The sequence below is a fragment of the Saccopteryx leptura genome, chromosome 9 (genome assembly GCF_036850995.1).
Source record: "Saccopteryx leptura isolate mSacLep1 chromosome 9, mSacLep1_pri_phased_curated, whole genome shotgun sequence".
Classification (NCBI taxonomy): Eukaryota; Metazoa; Chordata; class Mammalia; order Chiroptera; family Emballonuridae; genus Saccopteryx; species Saccopteryx leptura.
Genome location: NC_089511.1, coordinates 47,445,623 through 47,464,779, shown reverse-complemented (window position 1 = coordinate 47,464,779; position 19,157 = coordinate 47,445,623). Strand labels below are relative to the sequence as shown.

The 19,157-nt window shown below is 53.0% G+C and overlaps 1 protein-coding gene across 1 annotated transcript; it reads right to left on the bottom strand.

Moving 5' to 3' along the window:
* Positions 1-6,398: 6,398 nt before the first annotated feature.
* CCDC97 (coiled-coil domain containing 97) lies at positions 6,399-17,257 on the bottom strand. The gene is given in 7 exon segments (XM_066349287.1): positions 6,399-6,850; positions 8,488-8,617; positions 9,100-9,384; positions 11,242-11,307; positions 11,310-11,386; positions 11,388-11,685; positions 17,140-17,257. Coding segments are annotated over 7 exon segments (1,020 nt in total). The 5' UTR covers positions 17,183-17,257; the 3' UTR covers positions 6,399-6,729.
* Between the last annotated feature and the right edge of the window lie 1,900 nt (positions 17,258-19,157).

Here is a 19,157-nt window from a genome sequence, read left to right as displayed (position 1 = left end):
CCCTGGGAGAGGATGGGAGCCATACATAACAGGGTTCTGTAGAGGAGGGGCGTGATTTGACTTAGGGGTTCAGAGGATCCCTCTGGCTGATGGTTGAGAGTAGACTGAATGAGGGCGCAGGGAGAACAGTGGTCCAGGCCAGAGATGCTGGTGCCCTGCACCTGGGGTGGGTTTCCCTCTGGGCCCTTGTTTCTTCCCATCTGCTGTGGTCTTGCTTTTAAATTCTACCTCTGCTTCCTCTTTCTCTGGCCTCTTGGTTTCCCCTCTTCCTCCCAGGTTTCAATTCCTTCATTGTGCCCCTGCCCTTCCCAGGTCCTGGTCCCTGGTCCCCAGGGCCCAAGGGTGCCCCAGGGAGGGCTGTGTGAGTGCAAGGTGCCCGTGGACTGCACTAGGTCTGGGTGAGTGGGCCGGAGCGTCCTCCCAGACCAGCCCAGGGTAGCAATGTGTTTACTCCTGCTGCAGGTCTGGGAGCCACAGACGGCAGGGTAGGGTGGGGGCAGTTCACTATGCAAGGACATGCAACCATTATCCCGGCTTCCTGTGTGCAGACAGGTGAAAATACAGTGGCACAAGCTGTAGTCACTGCATCCCCAGGAGGATGTGGCACATGTGCGCAAACATCCCACCATACAGGCGCTGAAGTATGGACGGTGTCCCACAGCCACGCAAGAACCCTGTAAGAACTGCGGCTTGAGCAGGAAGGCCAGGTGGTCTCTGAGACAGGAGCAGCACTTGAATAAACCTCTTTCCTTTTACACCAAAAACAAACAAACAAAAAATGGTGCAGAGAAAAGGCGGAGTCAGGGCCTGGGGTCACAGGGAGAGTGCCCCCACCCTGCCAGCCGCTCCCCATCTCCCTACATCTCATCTCACCCAGTTAGGTCTCAGAGCCACAATGAACACATCAAGACTCCCGCACAGCACAGCCCATTGCACACATACAGCCCAGCCTGGAGCTTCACTGGGGCCCAACACAGGCAGAGTCTTCAATAGGGACACAGCAAAACACACCGACTCAAATACGTTCTGTGGGGTCACAGTCACAACCACCACACACCAGACATAGTGACACACACACACTTCATAACAAAAGGAAATGAAACAGAGACTCCAGCAGGGACCCTAAAGCAGTTACACAAGCATCCTCTAGGGACGGGGTCACAGTCACAAACGGGCACAGTGCATATGTACACGACCTATCCGGTCAGACTCCCACCCAGACACACACCACACACAGAGATCTGACACGTCATGATCACACAGACTGCCAGATGGTCGTGCCCACTCAGTCTGACATTTCACGGCCCCACACACTCAGTTCTGGGGAGTCCCGTGTGGCCTGGCAGACAGCAGCCAACCCATCATAGGCAGACACACTGTCACACCCCGGGTCCCAGACGGAGCAGTCCCACACACCCAGACACCCCCCCTAGGGTCGCGGCCCTCACACGCCCAGCTCGTGCCTGGGCCGCAGGACAAGTCCTGGCTGCACACTGGGGATTCATGCACACTCCTGCTGCCTGAGCCCTGGCCACTCCCTCACGACACAGCCCGCCCACCTGCCTGCTGCTGGTGAAGGAAACTTGCGGGCTCAGCACCTTCCTACCACGTGAGCACTGCTTCTGCCCGCCCCTCTCCCCAGGGTAGCCAGGCCCCATAGGGACAAAGCAGCTCAGGTCCCCAGCCCACCACAGGGGCAGGACTCAGGGTTCAGGGTGCCCTGGCCCCTCCCTCGCCTCTGCGGGCAGCCCAGGCAGGGAGGGAAGTCGTGGGGGGAGCCTGGGTTCCGGTTGGAGCCCCAGCTTCCTATCCAGCCCCTACAGGGCAGGAAGTGGGGCTGGGGGAGGCCAGCTCAGGCTTTCCTGTCACCTCCCCGAGACAGGCCTGTGACAGGGGTCTGTGAGTGAGACAGGGGCAAGTCCTTGTCTCCTAATCTCGACTTCCCGAGTGTTGGTGTTTCTTTTTAAAAAAAAAAAAAAAAATTAATGACTTTAGAGAGAGGGAGGGAGAGCTATATAGACAGAATTATAGCTCTTACTCCCTGACTGGGGATCGAACCCACAACCTTTGCATATCAGGGATGATGCTCTTAACCAACACAGCTACCTGGCCAGGGTGGTCTTTTGTGTTTCTAATGTGAATTTGAGTGTGTTCAGGACCCCTTTGTGTGTGTGTCCCCAAGTTTTGTGGTGTAAATTTTGTGTCTAGAATGGGGGTCTCTAACATACCAGCTGGGTGCCCATGGGCTGTGTTGGGTGTTGATGGGGAGTTTCAGTGTGTGTTGGTGACTGCTGCATTCCTGGTGTGCGGTTGGTGTGCTCTCTGGGCTCTGTGACCTGATACTTGTGACTTGGGAGGGTCTATGTGTACAAGTGGGTCGTATGGTATGCCTGGTGTGTCTTGAGTGCCTAAACTTTTCCTCAACATCTTTGCTGTTCTTCTCGGGTGTGAATTTATGCATCCTTAGTGTAAGTTTGACTTGAAATGTGGGTGTTTTCTGTGTATGTTTATGCGTCTATTTTTTTATTTCTTTTTTTAAATTTAGTGAGAGGTGGCAAGGCAGGGGACAGAGACAGACTCTCACATGCACCTGGACCAGGGTCCACCCAGGCAAACCCCCTAAAGGGTGATGCTCTGCTCTGTTGCTTGGCAATCAGAGCTATTTCAGCACCTGAGGTGAGGTCATGGAGTCACTTTCAGTGCCTGGGGCCAACTTGCTCTAAGCACTGGAGCCATGGCTGCAGGAGATGAAGAAAGAGAGAGAAGGAGGAGGGGTGGAGCAGATGGTCACTTCTCCTGTGTGCCCTGACTGGGAATTGAACCCAGGACTTCCACATACCACACCGATGCTCTACCTTTGAGCCAACTGGCCAGAGCCTGAAAAGATGTGTTTCTAAGTGCTGTGTTTTGTTTCTTACACAAGCTCTTTTCAAGGTGTATGTGTGACAGTTCTTAGAGTCTGTGGGTGAGCTGTTCCTGAGTTACAACTTTGTGACCAGTGTGTGTGCCACTGGTGTTCTAACATGTTTGTGTGTCTACAGGCTGTGTTTCCAGCACGCAAGCTATTGTTCTTCCAGTGTGTGTGTATGTGTGTGTGTGCAGGTGGCATCTGTATTGTGTCCCCACGTATGGGCTGGTGGCTTCAGTGTGTGAACAGTTGTGTGTTCCAATTTTGCATCACCTTCAAGGGCATTTTGAGTTCTCGGTGGTGTGTGTGTTTGTGTTCAGAGCACTTTGTGCTGGTGTTTCCAGGGGAGGGGGACATCATGCGTCTTCAGTGAAGCCTCTGGTATCCAGGGCAGCATACCTGGTGGCCTCCGTGCTGAGTGGAGGCCACATCTGCGGTATGTCCCCTCGCTGGCTGGTGCCACGCTGGCTCGGAGCTGGCTGTGGCGAGCAGGGCAGGGCAGGGGCTGCGGTGGGCACTGGACCCATGCCCAGCTCTTGGTATAAATATCCCAGGCTGCCTGTGGCAATGTTTACTCTGTCCTAGCCTGGGGGCGGCGGCAGCCCGACAAGTCCTGGGGGCCAGTTGGGGAGGGGTGACCAGGCCACAGCACAGACACTTCCTTCTGGCCAGACAGGCCACAACCTCACTGCCCCTTCCTGTCCTGTTTCTGGGTGGGGGCAACCCCTGATTCTGGGATCCCAGGGACCACCAGTGAGCCTCTAACCTGGACACCCTCTCTAGGCGTCCCAGGGTTTGGCAGCCACAGGAGGGTGGACAGAGACTGAGATGGGGTGAGGGGGGCTGGCTGAGACAGCAGGGAGGGGCATAGGAAAAAATGAGGGCAAAGAGGCGCAGGAGTGACAGAGGGAGGGAAGGCCCTGACAGAAGGGCAGGGGGGAGAAGGGGTCATGAGAGTGACGGAAGCTCAGGCCTGAGATGCAGGGAATGACCAGGGAGAGAGGCAGAGGCCCAGGAAGAACAAGGAGGAAGAGAAGGGACTGAGGGGAGATGGTGACAACCAGAGAGGTGCAGACAGAATGGAAGGGTGACTGAGGAGGGCGGGAGATGGAGGAAAGAGAAAGCAGGACCGAGGGCAGAGCAGGCAGGTGGTGGAGGGGGCTTCAGGAGGGAGCTGGTTGTCAGCTCTGGCAGGACACACAGAGGTGTCAGACGTGAGGGTGGGGGTGGCAGCCAGCAGGGGCCAGGACAGACAGGAGACTGAGGGGTGGGGACCGGATACACATGGAAGGGCCCCCCCTGCAGGGCCCTCCCTCCCTGACTCAGCCTCTCCACCCACCCCAACACCAGGCATGGGAGCGGGAGCGAGGGACAGGCCACTCGGCCACCTCCAGGTCTCAGCTGCTCTGAGGCCGTGACCTAGGGGATGAGTCTCTCCATCCCTCTTGACTGGTTCTGGCTCCACCTCCGTCTCAGCTACAGTCGCTCCTGTTTCCACCATCTGCCTCACCCTCATTCTTACTCAATTGCTGTGTCTCTCATCACTTAAAAAAATAAATTTATGTATGGCAAAGTATATCACAAATTTAACTTTTTAAAATTGAGTTTTAGAGAGAAAGAGAAACATGGGTTTGTTCCATGTATTTATGCATTCATTGGTTGCTTCTTGTATGTGCACTGACTGGGATTGAACCTGCAACCTTGGCATATCGGGGCAATGCTCTAACCAACCGCATTATCAGGCCAGGACCTATCACAAATTTAATGACCGAATGATGAGTGTTGAAAAATGAGCACCAGGGGTCGATGCCTGTAATATGAACGCACTCACCTGACGGAATAAGCGCAAGTACCGGAGACAAACATCTCTCCTCTGAGCCCACCTGGCTGGATTATTTTGGGTCTCCTCTGGGAGGTGGATTATCAATGCTGATAGCACAGGGCGCACAGGAACCTGTAATGGTTGATTCAGGTACCGAGGTCTCCAAGATGATTCAGTCATGTCTGCGTGGAAGACGGCGCCTGGTGCTGGAGGAGGGCCCCTAAAGCGTCAGCTGCTGTTATCAACCACTCTCCAATCTTCCCAGTTGAGGACTTTGTGCACCTGTCCACTCTGAGTGGCCCGACAGCTGGCAGGCAGGCTAGCAGAGAGCTCTCTAGGACTTCTGGTTCTAAACTCGCATTTCCATCTTTGATTGCCACTCTCCTCCCTGGGCTCCCTGGACCTACGAGCTGAGTCCCTAGTCCACAGGGATGTCTGGAAGGTTCCATGCAGTTGTCAGGCACCTCACTTGGGCCTGGCACAGAACAGAACTGTTCAGAAGCCAGAACTTTCCTTTTATTGTTTTAAATCTCACTGAACAGCCTGAATGTCCCTTGGCCCCCATCCAGCTCTCACTTTCTGTGTCTGGCTCTAATTCTGGATGACCCGGAGGGCAGAGCTGAGGCCTGGGGGTCAAGAGCCGCGGCCCTGGGAGGCCTTGCGGTCTCCGCTCACTCTGGACCACATGCCCAAAGAGGCAGCTTGGAGGGTCCTTCAGTCTTGGCTGTTGAAGGATGCCACCACTCCTGCGCAGAGGACTGAGATGTCCCCAGGCCCCACCTCCCTGACCCTTGGCCGTGCCCTCCTCCAGCAGACGGCCCTTTTCCACGTGTGTCTACTGGGGGAGCATGAGCTGGGTGTGGGGGCATGGGAAGGCGGGACGCCTGGGTTCCCACAGGCCAAGGCTGAGTCACCAGGCGGCCATCTGGCTCCCATTAGCCCGAGGAGGCAGGGGGCTCCGTGGGGCAGGTCCTGTGGCTGGCTGGGGGCAGACACCAGGGGCAGCCTGTGTGTGTGGGATGACTCAGGACCCATGATAACAGACTGTGTGTATTTGGGGAGTATAAACAGAAGAAGGAGAGGGAGGCGGAGGAAGTGAGGAAAGGAAAATTGTGGCTGAGCAGAGGGGGGCTGTGGGCTGGGAGGGGAAAGTGCCCCTTCCCTGCAGCCCTCCCCCCACACCCAAGCTGGCAGGCCCCCGAACCCAGTGCTGCCCCTGCCCACCCTCCCAGGCCTGGGTCCTGACGGAGAGGTGATCGCTGTGGCCACGTCTGTGGTCTCCCCCTGCTACAGTGAGGCTGCACTCAGCAGCCAGACTGGGATGACACTGAAACCCAGAGATAAAGGCTCAGAGACAGAGACAGCACAGAGGGCAAGACATGGAAATGGACTGGCAGGAAAAACCACCGGCCCACAAGGCCACAGGAGAGAAGGAAACATAACAGAGGCAAGGAAAGCTGGACACGAACGGGACAGGTGAACGCGAGGCAGGGACCAGGAGAGGAGACGGTGAGCTGCTCTGGCCCAGAGGTCAGCCTGGGCCCAAACTGGGCACTGGTGTCAACCTGGCCGGCCCTAGCTACAAAGGGCCCTGCCGGCCTTGGTCAAGGGGAAAATGTTCAACCTCCTGTGCGGACCAGAGGCCAAGGCCCAGAGGGGGAGAAACAGAAAGGCAGAGAGAAGAACAAGGTGGAGAGAGGGAGACAGAAACAGGAGAAAGGAAGGTAGGGAGAAAGGAGACCAGAGACAACCCCAGAGAGACAGCACGGAGAAAGGGCAGCAGGACTGGGCTGGGGCAGAGGTAGGGACGCAGGCACAGGGCAGCAGGACTGGGCTGGGGCAGAGGTAGGGACGCAGGCACAGGGAAGGGCAGGCTGAGCCAGGACCAGACCCTGCGAGGCCGGTGGTGTGGGCGGTTACACTGGGGCCCTGGAGAGAATCTCTGAGCCGCCTGCGATCAGCTGCCCTGTTTGGGAGGGGAAAGGGCAGGTCCGGGCCGTCAGTCCCCGTCTAGCTCCGGGCTAGGCGCATCCTCAGGCTCCTCCTCGTCGAAGTACCTCTCCTCCTCGTCCTGGGCCACAATGTCCAGGTTGTCGAAGTCGGGGTTATCGTCCACGGCGCTGCAGAGGGAGGAGGCCGTCAGGTGTTGCCTCAGCCTGGGCCCGTCCCCACCTCTGCTCCTCATCCTTTGGAGAAGCTGGGGACATGGCTGGGGCTCCCTGAGTCAAAGGCCGTATGCTGGCAGCTCTATGCCCCAGTAACCCTTAGGGCTTCAAACAAAAGGCAACATTTTCCAAATCAGAGGTTTTATATAAAAACTCTGGTTTCTTTTGAAAAGCTAGAAAGTATGATGTGGCAACACTGGGGCCCACATTCCCAAAGCAGTGGTTCTCAACCAGGAAGGCTTTGTATCCCCAGGGGACACTCAGTGATTAATGGAGACATTTGTTGTCACAACTGGAAGGCTGCTACTGGCACCTAGTGGGTGGAGGCCAGGGATGCTCCTCCATGTCCTGGGCACACAGGATAGCGCCCCACTCCCTCTAAAGAATTATGCAGCCCGAAGATCAATAGTGCTGAGGCCCAGAAGCTGCCCAAAGGTGACAAGTGATCCTAAACTAAGGAGAAGGCTGGCTCCACTCTAAACCCCCCGCAGCTCCGATCAAGCTCACTCCCATGGAGGAAACCCTGTCCGATCCAGCCGCCCCTCCTGCCATTCCTGCAGCCTTGCTGTTTTCCCGACAGGAACACTCCCCCAGATATCCGCTGTCCACCCTCCCTTCCCGCATGGCTGCTCAGAGCCTTCCCTGCCACCTCGTCACCCCCCCTCAGCCCCCTTCATTTTCTTCCTGGCCCATCACCACTAAACGCTTGTTTTCTCACTGCAGCGGGACCCTCTTCAGGGCAGGGAATCCTCTTACTGGTTTTGTTCCCTGCCTTACCCCCGGGTCTGGACACAGCAGGCACTCAGAACGAGGTAGCTGAAGGCCAATGAGGGACTGTTGGGCATTGCTGGGTAGCAGTGTCCCCTGGAGATGGGACAGGCGTCAGTCCCACCATTCCCCATTCCTCATGCCAGGCCTGGGATCCTCGTGGGTATTATGATGGCAGTGGTGCCCTCACTGAGGCCCTGTGCTGCCACACTGGTGTTCAGGACCACAAGGCAAGACCTCCTCAGCTGACAAAATTGCTTATATTTGATTTTGATACTTTACTCTCCTGTGTCCTTCTCTCTGATGGCAAAAATCCTTCTCAAAGCAGGTGGCCCATGTGTCTCACCCCTGGGACTATAATGGAGAAATTACCTGCCAGCACTGCGGGGTCACCCACCTCAGGCCCTCCCTGCCATACATCAGCTCGGCTAGGGGTTACTTCCTATATTATGAGGAGGCTTGGGGTCCTGGGGGACACTTGGGAGGCCTGGGGGTACCGGCATCCTGCCAGGCCACCCCACTTGCCAGAGGGGAAATGCTTCAATGTTTCATCAGCTCAATGTCAGCGCTGCTGACTGCCTCCCTACATTTGGGGAGAGGACTGAGGCTCTCAGATGGACAAAGCTAGTCCAAGGTCACCCACTGATCTTTAGTTGATCTGAAACCCTGAGGCTGTCTGACCCCAGGGCCCATCACCTGGATCTGTTCTGGGCCGTCTAGCAGGATGGAAGGAGGCCCTCCATGAAGGTGCCTGGGATCTGGCATGTGGACAAGGCTGGTAGGGCGCTGGGTTGGGGGAAGGGGAGATAGGGTCACGAGAGCACCTGTAGTCAAAGTCCCCATCCTTGCCGTCCAGGAAGCGCTGGTGCATCCGGCTGGTGAACTCTTCCCGCAGGATCAGCCTCTCTTCTGAGTCGGGAACCCAGGCCTCCGAGTCTTTGCCGGGACTCTGGACTGTAGGGGGAGACACCCACATGGGGATGTGTGAGGACACACTCAAGTAGGCGCTGAAGACAGTCCAGAGAGAGCTGCTTCCTTTGTGCTGGGTGGCACTGGGAACACAGCCGTGACCACAAAGGCTCCAATCCCTGCCCTCCCAAAGCACACACCAAACACACGAGAATCCAGTGCTCTGGGGCTGCAGAACAGGGTCAGGATGGATTAAAGGGTGGTAAAGGAAAGGCATTCCTGGCAGAGCGACCAACACGAGCAAAGGCCTAGAGGTAAGGGATCGCTTGGTGCTTTTGAGGAGTGGGGGCAGAGATGCGGGAGGAGCTAGGAAGGGCCAGGGCACACTGGGCACTCAGGGCAGGCAGGGGAGGGGCTCGATGTCTGCTCTTGCAGGGGGGCCCAGCCTGGTGTCACGGAATGGGGAGACAGTCAGGCCTAGGACTATGGAGTCTGGATACTGAAGCCTCTCTGCTGTTGGCCCTCACCTTCCTTGTCACTATCCTCCTCTTCCTCCTCCTCTTCCTCCTCCAGGCAGGCCTCCTCCTCTTCCTGCTGCTGAAGCAGCCGTTGCTGCAGCTCCCGTTCCTGGTAGGACTGAAGCAGCAGGTCGGAAAGCGGGCAAGCGGGTGTGCTGGGGGAGCCAGGCGTGGGTGGCTTGTGGGCTGGAATGCGAGCACTCAGCTCCTCCTGGCTGAGGTACTGCCCGATGTACTGCTCATACAGCAGCGGGGCCTGGAACCGCATCTGCTCGTCGCTGAAGTACTCGCCTCCTGCACAGAAGACAGAGTGGTCCTGTGCGCAAGGCCAGGGGCTGTGTGTGGGCTGAGGGTGCCTGAGCACGTGTGTCCAGGCATGTGTGTGATCATGCTAGTAGGAGGCCAAGAACAAATAAGTGCGACTGTGCACACATTCAAACATGTAACAGGACCTACTGGGTAGCTCGGTCATTAGAACATCGTTCCGATAACCAAGGTTGCAGGTTTCATCCCGTCAGGACACATACAAGAATCAATCAATGAATGCATAAGTAAGTGGAATAAGCCCTGGCCAGTTGGTTCAGTCGGTTAGAGCATCATCCTGAAACACCAAGGTTGTGGGTTTGATCCCCGGTCAGGGCACGTACGGGAAGTGACTGATGAATGCACACCCAAGTGGAACAACACATGAATGCTTCTCTAAAAAAACAACAAAAAAAAGTGGAACAACAAATCAATGTTTTTCTTTCTTTCCCCTCTCCCCCCTCAAATCAATAAATTAAAGAAATAAAATATGTAGGAAAAAATGCAGATGCCCGAGGTCGTGTGGCCACCAGTACTCACGCATGTGTCTGGGCACGTTTGCGTGACCAGCCTATACCTACACAGGTGTCCAAGCACGTATGTGCGGTCAGGCCCATGTACCTTCTGGCCCCTGGGGCACTGGTGGCCTGGGGCCCGTGGACACTGCGCCAGGGGAGGATCACAAGCTCCTGCCCATGTGTCTCCTCCCATGTGGGTCACACACCGGCACAGTCTACAGGCTGAGGGTTGACCTGTTGAGCCCCGTTTTGGCTGTGGACCTGGAGACCCTGTGCTGCTGGGCACATAAGTATTTATATACGTACGCGTGGAGCGGCACGTGTGCGCACAGGATCAGGTATGGCAGGGCCTCTGCCCAGGTGTGCTGTTCCCAGCAGTGTTCCAGACCCGGGATCCTACCTCTCTAGTGCTTCTCTCTGCAGCCACCTCCCAGCGAGGCCTGGCATCCCCACCACCCCAAACCCAGGGCCTTTGCATCTCTCCTGACTGCCTCATCTTGCAGGGACAGCTCTGTCCCTCAGATAACAGTTAAACTGACCCTGGTCCCTCACATCCGCTGGTCCCAGCCCGACCTTCAGAGCGCAGGGTGGGAATCTGCCTGAAGTCCTGGCCTCTGGAGCACCAGGGTGTGACCATCCCTGTCTGCCTTCCATCCAGTCCTCTCTCCCCAGCTCTGGGGTTTCCCACCAGTGTTTCTCTCCCCTTTTCCCTGGCTCTGTCACCCCCTTTCTGGTCTGTTTCTCCCTCGCCTTCTCTGACCTGCTTCTGTCACCCAACCACCTCATTCACCCCCGCCCCCACCTTCACTTTGCTCACTGGTCGCCGTGCACTTTCTCCACTTCCCTCAGCCCGTGCCTTCTCCCTAACCAGAGACCTCGCTCACTCTCTGCTTCATTTACTCTCAGCTTTTACCTTATTCTTTTATTTTTACTTTCCTTTAGATTTTATTTATTCATTAGAGAGAGAGAGAGAGAGAGAGAGATGGGGGTGGGGCAGGAAGCACCAATTCCCATATGTGCCTTGACCAGGCAAGCCTAGGGTTTCAAACACACCTCAGCCTTCCAGGGGGATGATTTATCCACTGCACCACCACAGCTCAGGTCTCAGCTTTTACTTTTAGTTCTGGTGTCTTTGGTCACAAAAACACTAGTCCTGTCACAAACAGGTATTGATATTCTCCTTCATGCTTTCCACATGTGTCTTGCTCAAGAGGGCTTTGTGTCCCGAGGGTCATAAATACACTCCCCTCAGTTTCCAGCAATGCTTTGGTGTCTGGTTTGAGGGAGGGATCTAATTTTCATCCCTCCCACCCAGCCCATCTGCCCACACCTTGGATGAGCTCACGCAGGGCAGCATAGCGCCAGTTACGCAGGCGAGTGTGCAGGGTGCGGGGCGGGCAGCACCTTGCCGGGCCACCTCGGCACAATAAAAGTCAGCACGGTGGTCACCACGCAAGTGGCCAAAGCCACTCACAAAGGCTCGTGCGGAAACGCTCAAGGAACACCAGCGGCTTCTCGTGGTAGAGCTGGCCCAGGATGGCCACCTTCTCCTGCTCGGTCAGGTCAGGCTCTCCCTGCTGCTGACTGCAGACAGGCAGGCGGCTGGCAGCCACGGCATGCAGCATAGCGCTCACTGCTGTGTTCTCGGCCCCAGGGGGGTCATCGTCCGGGGTTCTTGGCACTCCCTCCACTGCTTCCACCTCGTCCAGGGGTCTGGATGGGACCGGCATCCAGCTCAGCACCCCCCACTGCCCAGGACTGGGCTCCATGCAGCCTGTGGGGAGAGAGGAGCCCTCTGAATCCAGAGATGGGAGTGGGGCAAGGGGGAAGGGGTAGAAGGGACTGGGTGCTCAGTCCTTCACTCATTTCACATTTATTGAGCACCTGTTATAATCTGGGTACTGTGTTAGACTCTAGAAATATCACAGTAAACAGGAAGTTGACATTTTAGTGGGGGACACAGGTAATTAAAAACATAACTATTAAAAGCATATAGTGTGTTAGAAAACACACAATGTGTTTGGTTCTAAGAGCTATGCAGAAAAATAACAGGAAAGAAGGAAGGAATGGAGGGAGAGGTTGCAATATTTTTTATTTTTATTATTTTAAAGTGAGAGTCAGGGAGGCAGAAAGACAGAGTCCTGCATGCATCCTGACCAGGATCTACCCAACAACTGGGGCCGCTGGTCCATTGCTTGGCAACCAAGGGGGAGCAAGGAGAGGGGGAGAGAGAGAAAGAGAGAAGAGGGGGAAAAGGTAGAGAAGCAAACAGTTGCTTCTCTTGTGTGCCCTCACTGGGAATTGAACCTGGGACTTCCACATGCTGGGCCAATGTGGTGAGAAGTTGCAATTTTAAGACAGTTAGAGAAAGCTCACCAAAAATGTAACATTTCAGTAGAGACCTGAGGTGGTGAGGAACTGACCCATGAGATTTCTGAGGGAGAAGAGTTCCAGGCAGTGGGAACAGCCAGTGCAAAGGCCCTGAGGCAGGAGTATGTTTGGTGTGCTTGCTTGCTTGGTCCTTTACCACCTCATTCATTGATTCACTCAATTCTTTTCCATTTCTTTTTCTTTCTTTCTTTTTTTTTTTTTTTGACAGAGAGAGTCAGAGAGAGGAACAGACAGGAACAGACAGACAGGAAGGGAGAGAGATAAGAAGCATCAATTCTTTGTTGCAGCACTTTTAGTTGTTCATTGATTGCTTTCTCATATGTGCCTTGACCGTGGGGCTACAGCAGACTGAGTAACTCCTTGCTCAAGCCAGTGACCTTGGGCTCAAGCTGGTGAGCTTTGCTCAAACCAGATGAACCCATGCTCAAGCTGGTGACCTCGGGGTTTTGAACCTGGGTCCTCTGCATCCCAGTCCTACACTCTATCCACTGCACCACTGCCTAGTCAGGCTCTTTTCCATTTCATTTGTTCACAAAATTTAATATATCCACTAACTTGTTTACTCTTTCATTTATTTTCTCCTACTCACTGACAATTCATCCATCCACTCTTTAGCAACTCAAAATCAATTCAAGACCCTGAGGTGGGTAATGCTGAGGAGTCACAGGAGAAATCCAATCCAGCTCCTTCCGTTAGGAAACACCCAGTTGATTAGGGAAATCAGCAAGATCAAAGACAGTACAGGCACTGGAAAGAGGAAAGCTGAGAGCTAGGCAAACCTTAATGAGAGCTGCTTTTTTTTTTTTTTTTTTTCTGAAGCTGGAAACGGGGAGAGACAGTCAGACAGACTCCCGCATGCGCCCGACCAGGATCCACCCGGCACGCCCACCAGGGGGCGATGCTCTGCCCCTCTGGGGTGTCGCTCTGTTGCGACCAGAGCCACTCCAGCGCCTGTGGCAGTGGCCAAGGAGCCATCCCCAGCGCCCGGGCCATCTTTGCTCCAATGGAGCCTCGGCTGCGGGAGGGGAAGAGAGAGACAGAGAGGAAGGAGAGGGGGAGGGGTGGAGAAGCAGATGGGCGCTTCTCCTGTGTGCCCTGGCCGGGAATCGAACCCGGGACTTCTGCACGCTGGGCCGACGCTCTACCACTGAGCCAACCGGCCAGGGCTGCTTCTTGAAAGTGGTGGGAACTGGAGCTAGGCTGCAGCAGGCAGGAGCTAACTGAAGACGAAGTACAGACAACTCCTTCAGGCAGCTAGGCTGGGATGGGGAAGAGCAAAGCGGTGACGTTTTCAGGTGCATGGGTTTCAGGGAGGGTTTTAAGCACTGGCAAGAGAAGGCTGAGCTGGACCACAGCAGGGGCTGTGAAGGAAGGGATAGGAGGGGTGGTGGTTGGAAAGATGCCTGGGAGGCCAAGTAGACAAGCTATGGAGCTGAAGGGCTAGGAAATGAGGGAGATACCCAGTTAAGATTCAGGGCTCTGGCCCCTGGACTAGTCAAACTGTGCCTGAGACAGAGGCATGGAGGAGGAACAGGTTTGAGGGAAGATGCTGAGGTCACTTTGGGACATGGAAGATATGACTGGACCAAGGGACACCCAAAGGGAGCCATGTAAGAGATGATTGGTTTATGGACTAGAGATGTCTCAGGAAAGAAGTGTTGGACTGGGGACAGAGTTGTGCGGGTTATAGAGCCAAGACAACTAAGGCTGAAGGAAATGAGAGGTCATGGGGGAAGCATGTAGGGGAAGGTGTGTGTGAGGGATGAGAAAACAGTGGCTAGGAAAGAGCCCCGACTGGATGGGGAGAAAACATGTTTGTGAAAGGCTAAAAAGTGGTTCCTCAAATTTAGCCATGTCGGCCCTGGCTGGTTGGCTCAGTGGTAGAGCGTCGGCCTGGTGTGCAGAAGTCCCGGGTTCGATTCCCGGCCGGGGCACACAGGAGAAGCGCCCATCTGCTTCTCCACCCCTCCCCCTCTCCTTCCTCTCTGTCTCTCTCTTCCCCTTCCGCAGCGAGGCTCCATTGGAGCAAAGATGGCCCGGGCGCTGGGGATGGCTCCTTGGCCTCTGCCCCAGGCGCTGGAGTGGCTCTGGTCGCGACAGAGCGACGCCCCAGATGGGCAGAGCATTGTCCCCTGGTGGGCAGAGTGTCGCCCCCTGGTGGATCCCGGTCGGGCGCATGCGGGAGTCTGTCTGACTGTCTATCCCCGTTTCCAGCTTCAGAAAAATACAAAAAAATTAAAAAAAAAAATTTAGCCATATCTTAGTGCAGTGGTTCTCAAAGTGTGCACTGGTGTGCCCTAGAAGATTTCCAGGTGCACCCTTGGGTATTCCAGAGAAATATGTGCCTGTTGGGGACCAAAAAATCAACAGGGTCTTTGGAGTTTAGATTTTGGGGGACAGAGGTGTAGGGATTTGGCTGGAAGCTGAAAGTCTGCCCAACCCCCCACCTCACTTGCCTGATTAGGTTGCAAAAGGCTGTTAAGCTGTGGTGCTGGATTGTTTACACTACCCCCCCATGTTCCCCAGAAAGACTTGAGGCAAGTTTCTTCTATCCTTTGTTTGGTGTAAAGTTAAGATGATATGTATGGTGGGGGTTTTCTGCACTCAACACAATTAAGAGTAAAAAGAGAGGAATTCTTCAATGTATTGATGAGGAAATGAGAGTTTGCCTTTCAAATATATGCCTAAACACTTGAAGAAATCGCTAGGACACATCAGGCTCATGTTTCTCATAAACACAAGAATGAAAGAACTTAACACATTCGCGCCAGGGACCTGCCGAATTTACTAAATCTTACTAAGAATGTATCTATATATATAAAAAGATAACTTTTTTGTCGTTTTTTTTTTTTAATTTTTAATTCCTCTTTTTTATGAATTCTAAAAAGTATAACTGAAAAAATGTAGTATAAAAATGTTTTTTAATGTCAGAATAAATTTAATTTTGTTGTATTTATTTCGTTTAATTACCATAAAAGCATGCTTGGACTTTATATTTTTTTCTTTAATATTTGACTTAATTATTATAACATATTTCTCAGAAATTTGTATATATAGTGCACCTACAATTATTTGTAGGATTTTAAATGTGCCCCGACTTTAAAAAGTTTGAGAACCACTATCTTAGTTCTTGGAACCTGTGAATGTTACCTTATATAGTCAACAACAACAAAAACAACAAAAGGGTCTGCAGAAGTGATTAAATTAAGCATCTGGAGATAGGGAGGTTATCCTGCACAGTCTAGGTGGCCCTAAGTGCCATTACAACTGTCTTGTAAGAGAGAGCTCAGGTTTGACACACAAGGAGATGGTGCCTGACCTGTGGTGGCGCAATGAATAAAGCATCGACCTGGAATGCTGAGGTTGCAGGTTCGAAATCCTGGGCTTGTCTGGTCAAGGTACATATGAGAGTTGATGCTTCTAGCTCTTCTACCCCTTCTCTCTCTCTTCTCTAAAATGAATAAATAAAATCGTAAAAAAAAAAAAAAAAAGAAGAGGAGATGGCAATGTGAAGACAGATGGTAGGAGAGATTAGAGTGATGTCGCCACAATCCAAGGAATGTCAGGAGCTGACAGAAGGTGGAAGAGACAAGGAATGGGTTCTTCCCTAGAGACTTTGGAAGTGCCCTCCACAGTCTTGCCCAGTAATGCTGGTTTCAGACTCCTGGTCTCCAGAACTGTGAAAAAATAAATTTCAGTTGCTTTAAGCCACTCAATTTGTGGTAATTTGCTACAGTAGCCACAGAGAAGGAATAGAGACTGAGCTTCAGAGATAGGAGGGAAATCAGAAAAAGGGACATCAGAGAAACAAAGGGAAACTTTAAAGAAGGATGAGGGGTCAACAGCATTGAATTCTCCATGTGGTCTAAATAGGAAAAAACTGAATGGGGTGACACAGGGAGGTTACTGGGGACCCTAATCAAAGCAGTTTCTAAAAGGTAAAAGTCAGACTGCAGTGGGTGGGAGGTGAGGAAATGGAAAGAAGTATGGATGACTCTGGATAAGATAAATGGTTTCTGGAAAGCAGCATGGGATCAAGGGATAGATTTTTTTAGAAGATTTATTTCTATTATGGAATATTTCAAACACGCACAAAACTAGAGGTACAACCCCCACGTCCCCATCATCCAGCTTCAAAAATTACCAATTCTTAGCCAGTGATGTTTCAGCCTCCCAACCACACCTCACCAGATATGTATGGGATTACTCTGAAGCAGCGGGATAGAATTTTAAGACGGGAAAAACAAAAGTATATGAGACATTCGTGGGAACGCATCAGGAGAGAGATTACACATGCAAAGGAGAAGAGAGAGATTGGTGGAACACAGAATGCATTAAGGACCCCGAGGTGACAGATGGGACTGTGAACTTTGGGAGAAGAGGAATTGGAATGAAATGGAGAAAGTCGTTAGTTTAGGGTAAGTAGAGTTCGCATGGGGCAGGGCGGGGGTTAGTTTGGAGAAAGGGTCAGTTGCAAAATGAAGGAGGTAACTGGAGAAGCAGGGTTGGCTGAGGCTATGGTAGAGTAAGCCCGGGCAGGAAGAGGTTTACGTTGACCTGAGAATTAGCCCGGTAAGGAATTGGGCTTTAAATTTAAAGGAATTAGTCTGGGACATGGAAAAGGCTAGTCTGTAACATGGAAGAGAGTAATTTCGGGGAAGGGGCTAGGGGTGAAGGAAGTCAGCCTGTAACGAGAGGAGTTACCCTGACCAAAGTGGTGAAGGGACAGGTGAGGCCGAGAGCAGGTGTCCCCCTATAGTCCTCGGTGCTCTGGAATCATTTCCCAAAGACACCGCAGCCCCACCCTCCTGCCGCCTCCACGTCTCCTGGACCTCACCTTCACGGGGTTCCCTTGTCGCTGCCGCCGACCCGGCATCCATTCTGATTTTTTACGCTTATTAACCACCGCTGTAGGTTCCGCACGCTAAACTCGGATCCACACCCTAAACGGCCACTTCCGGTTGAGCACACGACGTAGGACCCGATGCTTTGCTAGATCCAGAATCAAAGTTCCGGGCCGAAGGCGGACTTCCGTAGGCACATGCGTGCCCTCTGGTCTCGGACCCCGCAGTCAGGAATAAAAATGGGTGCCAGGGTCAGAGAGGCCCTTCCGTTCTGTCTCCTCCATCCCCAACCTGAACCGCTATGGAATATGAAGATGAACCATTGCTTACCTGTTCACAGCTGAGTACAGAGAACGGCATGCATAGTTTTGGGATGGACGGTTGGTTGAATGAGAAACAATTCAGGGACTCACAGTGTTTGTGTTTTATTAATTTATTTTTAGAGGGGGGCAGGAGAGATGAGAAGCATCAACTCGTTGCTTCATTTTACTTGTTTGATTGCTTCTCTTACATGCCTTGACCTGGGGGTTCAAGCCAGCAACCTTGGCATCATTTTGAAGATAAAGTGCTCTCAAACTGGGGCCAAGAGCGTCCAGTCCACTGTGATACTACTGGTCAGGCTGTGCTCTAGTTTAGACTCCAGTCTATCACTTACTTCTTCATAAGTTCACTTGCTCAGTCATCATACCCAGTCCTTGGCTACTATGAAATGGGTGATGAGGACCAGGACCATCTGCAGATGTGGAAGGAGAAACTGTGGCCTTAGAAAACTGATTTGCTTTAGGTACGTACTTAGGTGTTACCACAAGTAGACACACATCACCAGTGACCACCCTGAGTGACCAGGGCTCTGACGGACTAAGGGGGCTAAGCAAGATGCCATTGCAATCTGGAAGGCCAGGGAAGGTTTCTTTTGGGAGGAAGGATGCCCAAGATAAGACCTGAAAGATAAATTAGGACAAGAGAAAAGGAGGTAGGGAAGAGTCTCAGGCAGGGGATGGGAGAGGTGAAGACCCAGAGGGGAGGACACACATGGATAGTTACGGTTCTTGCAAAGTCTTTAGTATGGCCCAGGAATAGAAACAATTCTAGCTTGAAGGCCTTGATTGGGCTGCAGAGGGTTTAGAACCTAACAAATCTTTATGCAAAATTCCACAAATATGTGGATTTAGTTCATGGCATTTATAGATTCTTCAAGGGAATTGTGACTCCCCCAGAACAAACCACAAATCAGAAGTTCAAAGGGGAAGCAATAAAGATGAAGCCAGTGAGGTCATAGGGGCCAGGCATGGGGCCTCATAATATATATTAAGTAGCTTGAGTTCCTTTATATTCTGTGGGGAAGGCGAAGGTATCAGGGTAAAGCACTGGAGGTAAGGGAGATTCGTGAGGAGGCTGGTGCAGTAATCCAATCCTGTCCAGAAGCAGTTTGCATTCCCAGGATTTTTGCCACGGGATAGGTGGGGACTGCACTTACGATGTATTACTGGAAGGCCAGCAGAGGGAGCTGTTGCCCAACACGTGGACCAGAATTAGTAACAGGGACTTCCCAGACTAGACTGGAGGCCCTCCCTGAGCAGGGAGAGGGGGGCACTTACTCTGGTGAACTTTTTAGTCCAGCTAACCACCAGCCTTAGCACCTTCCTATGTTCAGATGTTCCATCCTAACCTCAAAACAAGCCAGCCTTTTGCTTCCTTTTTGTGCCCTGTCCCCTTCACAGCACTAAGATACTTCCTGTGAGGGGAGGGATGGGGCTGAACTGGCCACTCCTGTGCCCCAGCATTGTCGCTCAGAAGAGGCCAGGAACTCCGCATGCACAGAGGGAATGGAGAAATGACTCGAGCTGCTGGGGGGGAGGATGATAGGCTGTGGGAATGCAATCACCATGTCCTTGGCTCACTCCTATTTTAAAATATTTCCCCTTCTCTAGGAAGCCCTTACCTCCCACCCTCCACCCCAGGCTCTCACAGCTGACCACTTGTTGCTATCACCATTTAATGACAGGTCCAT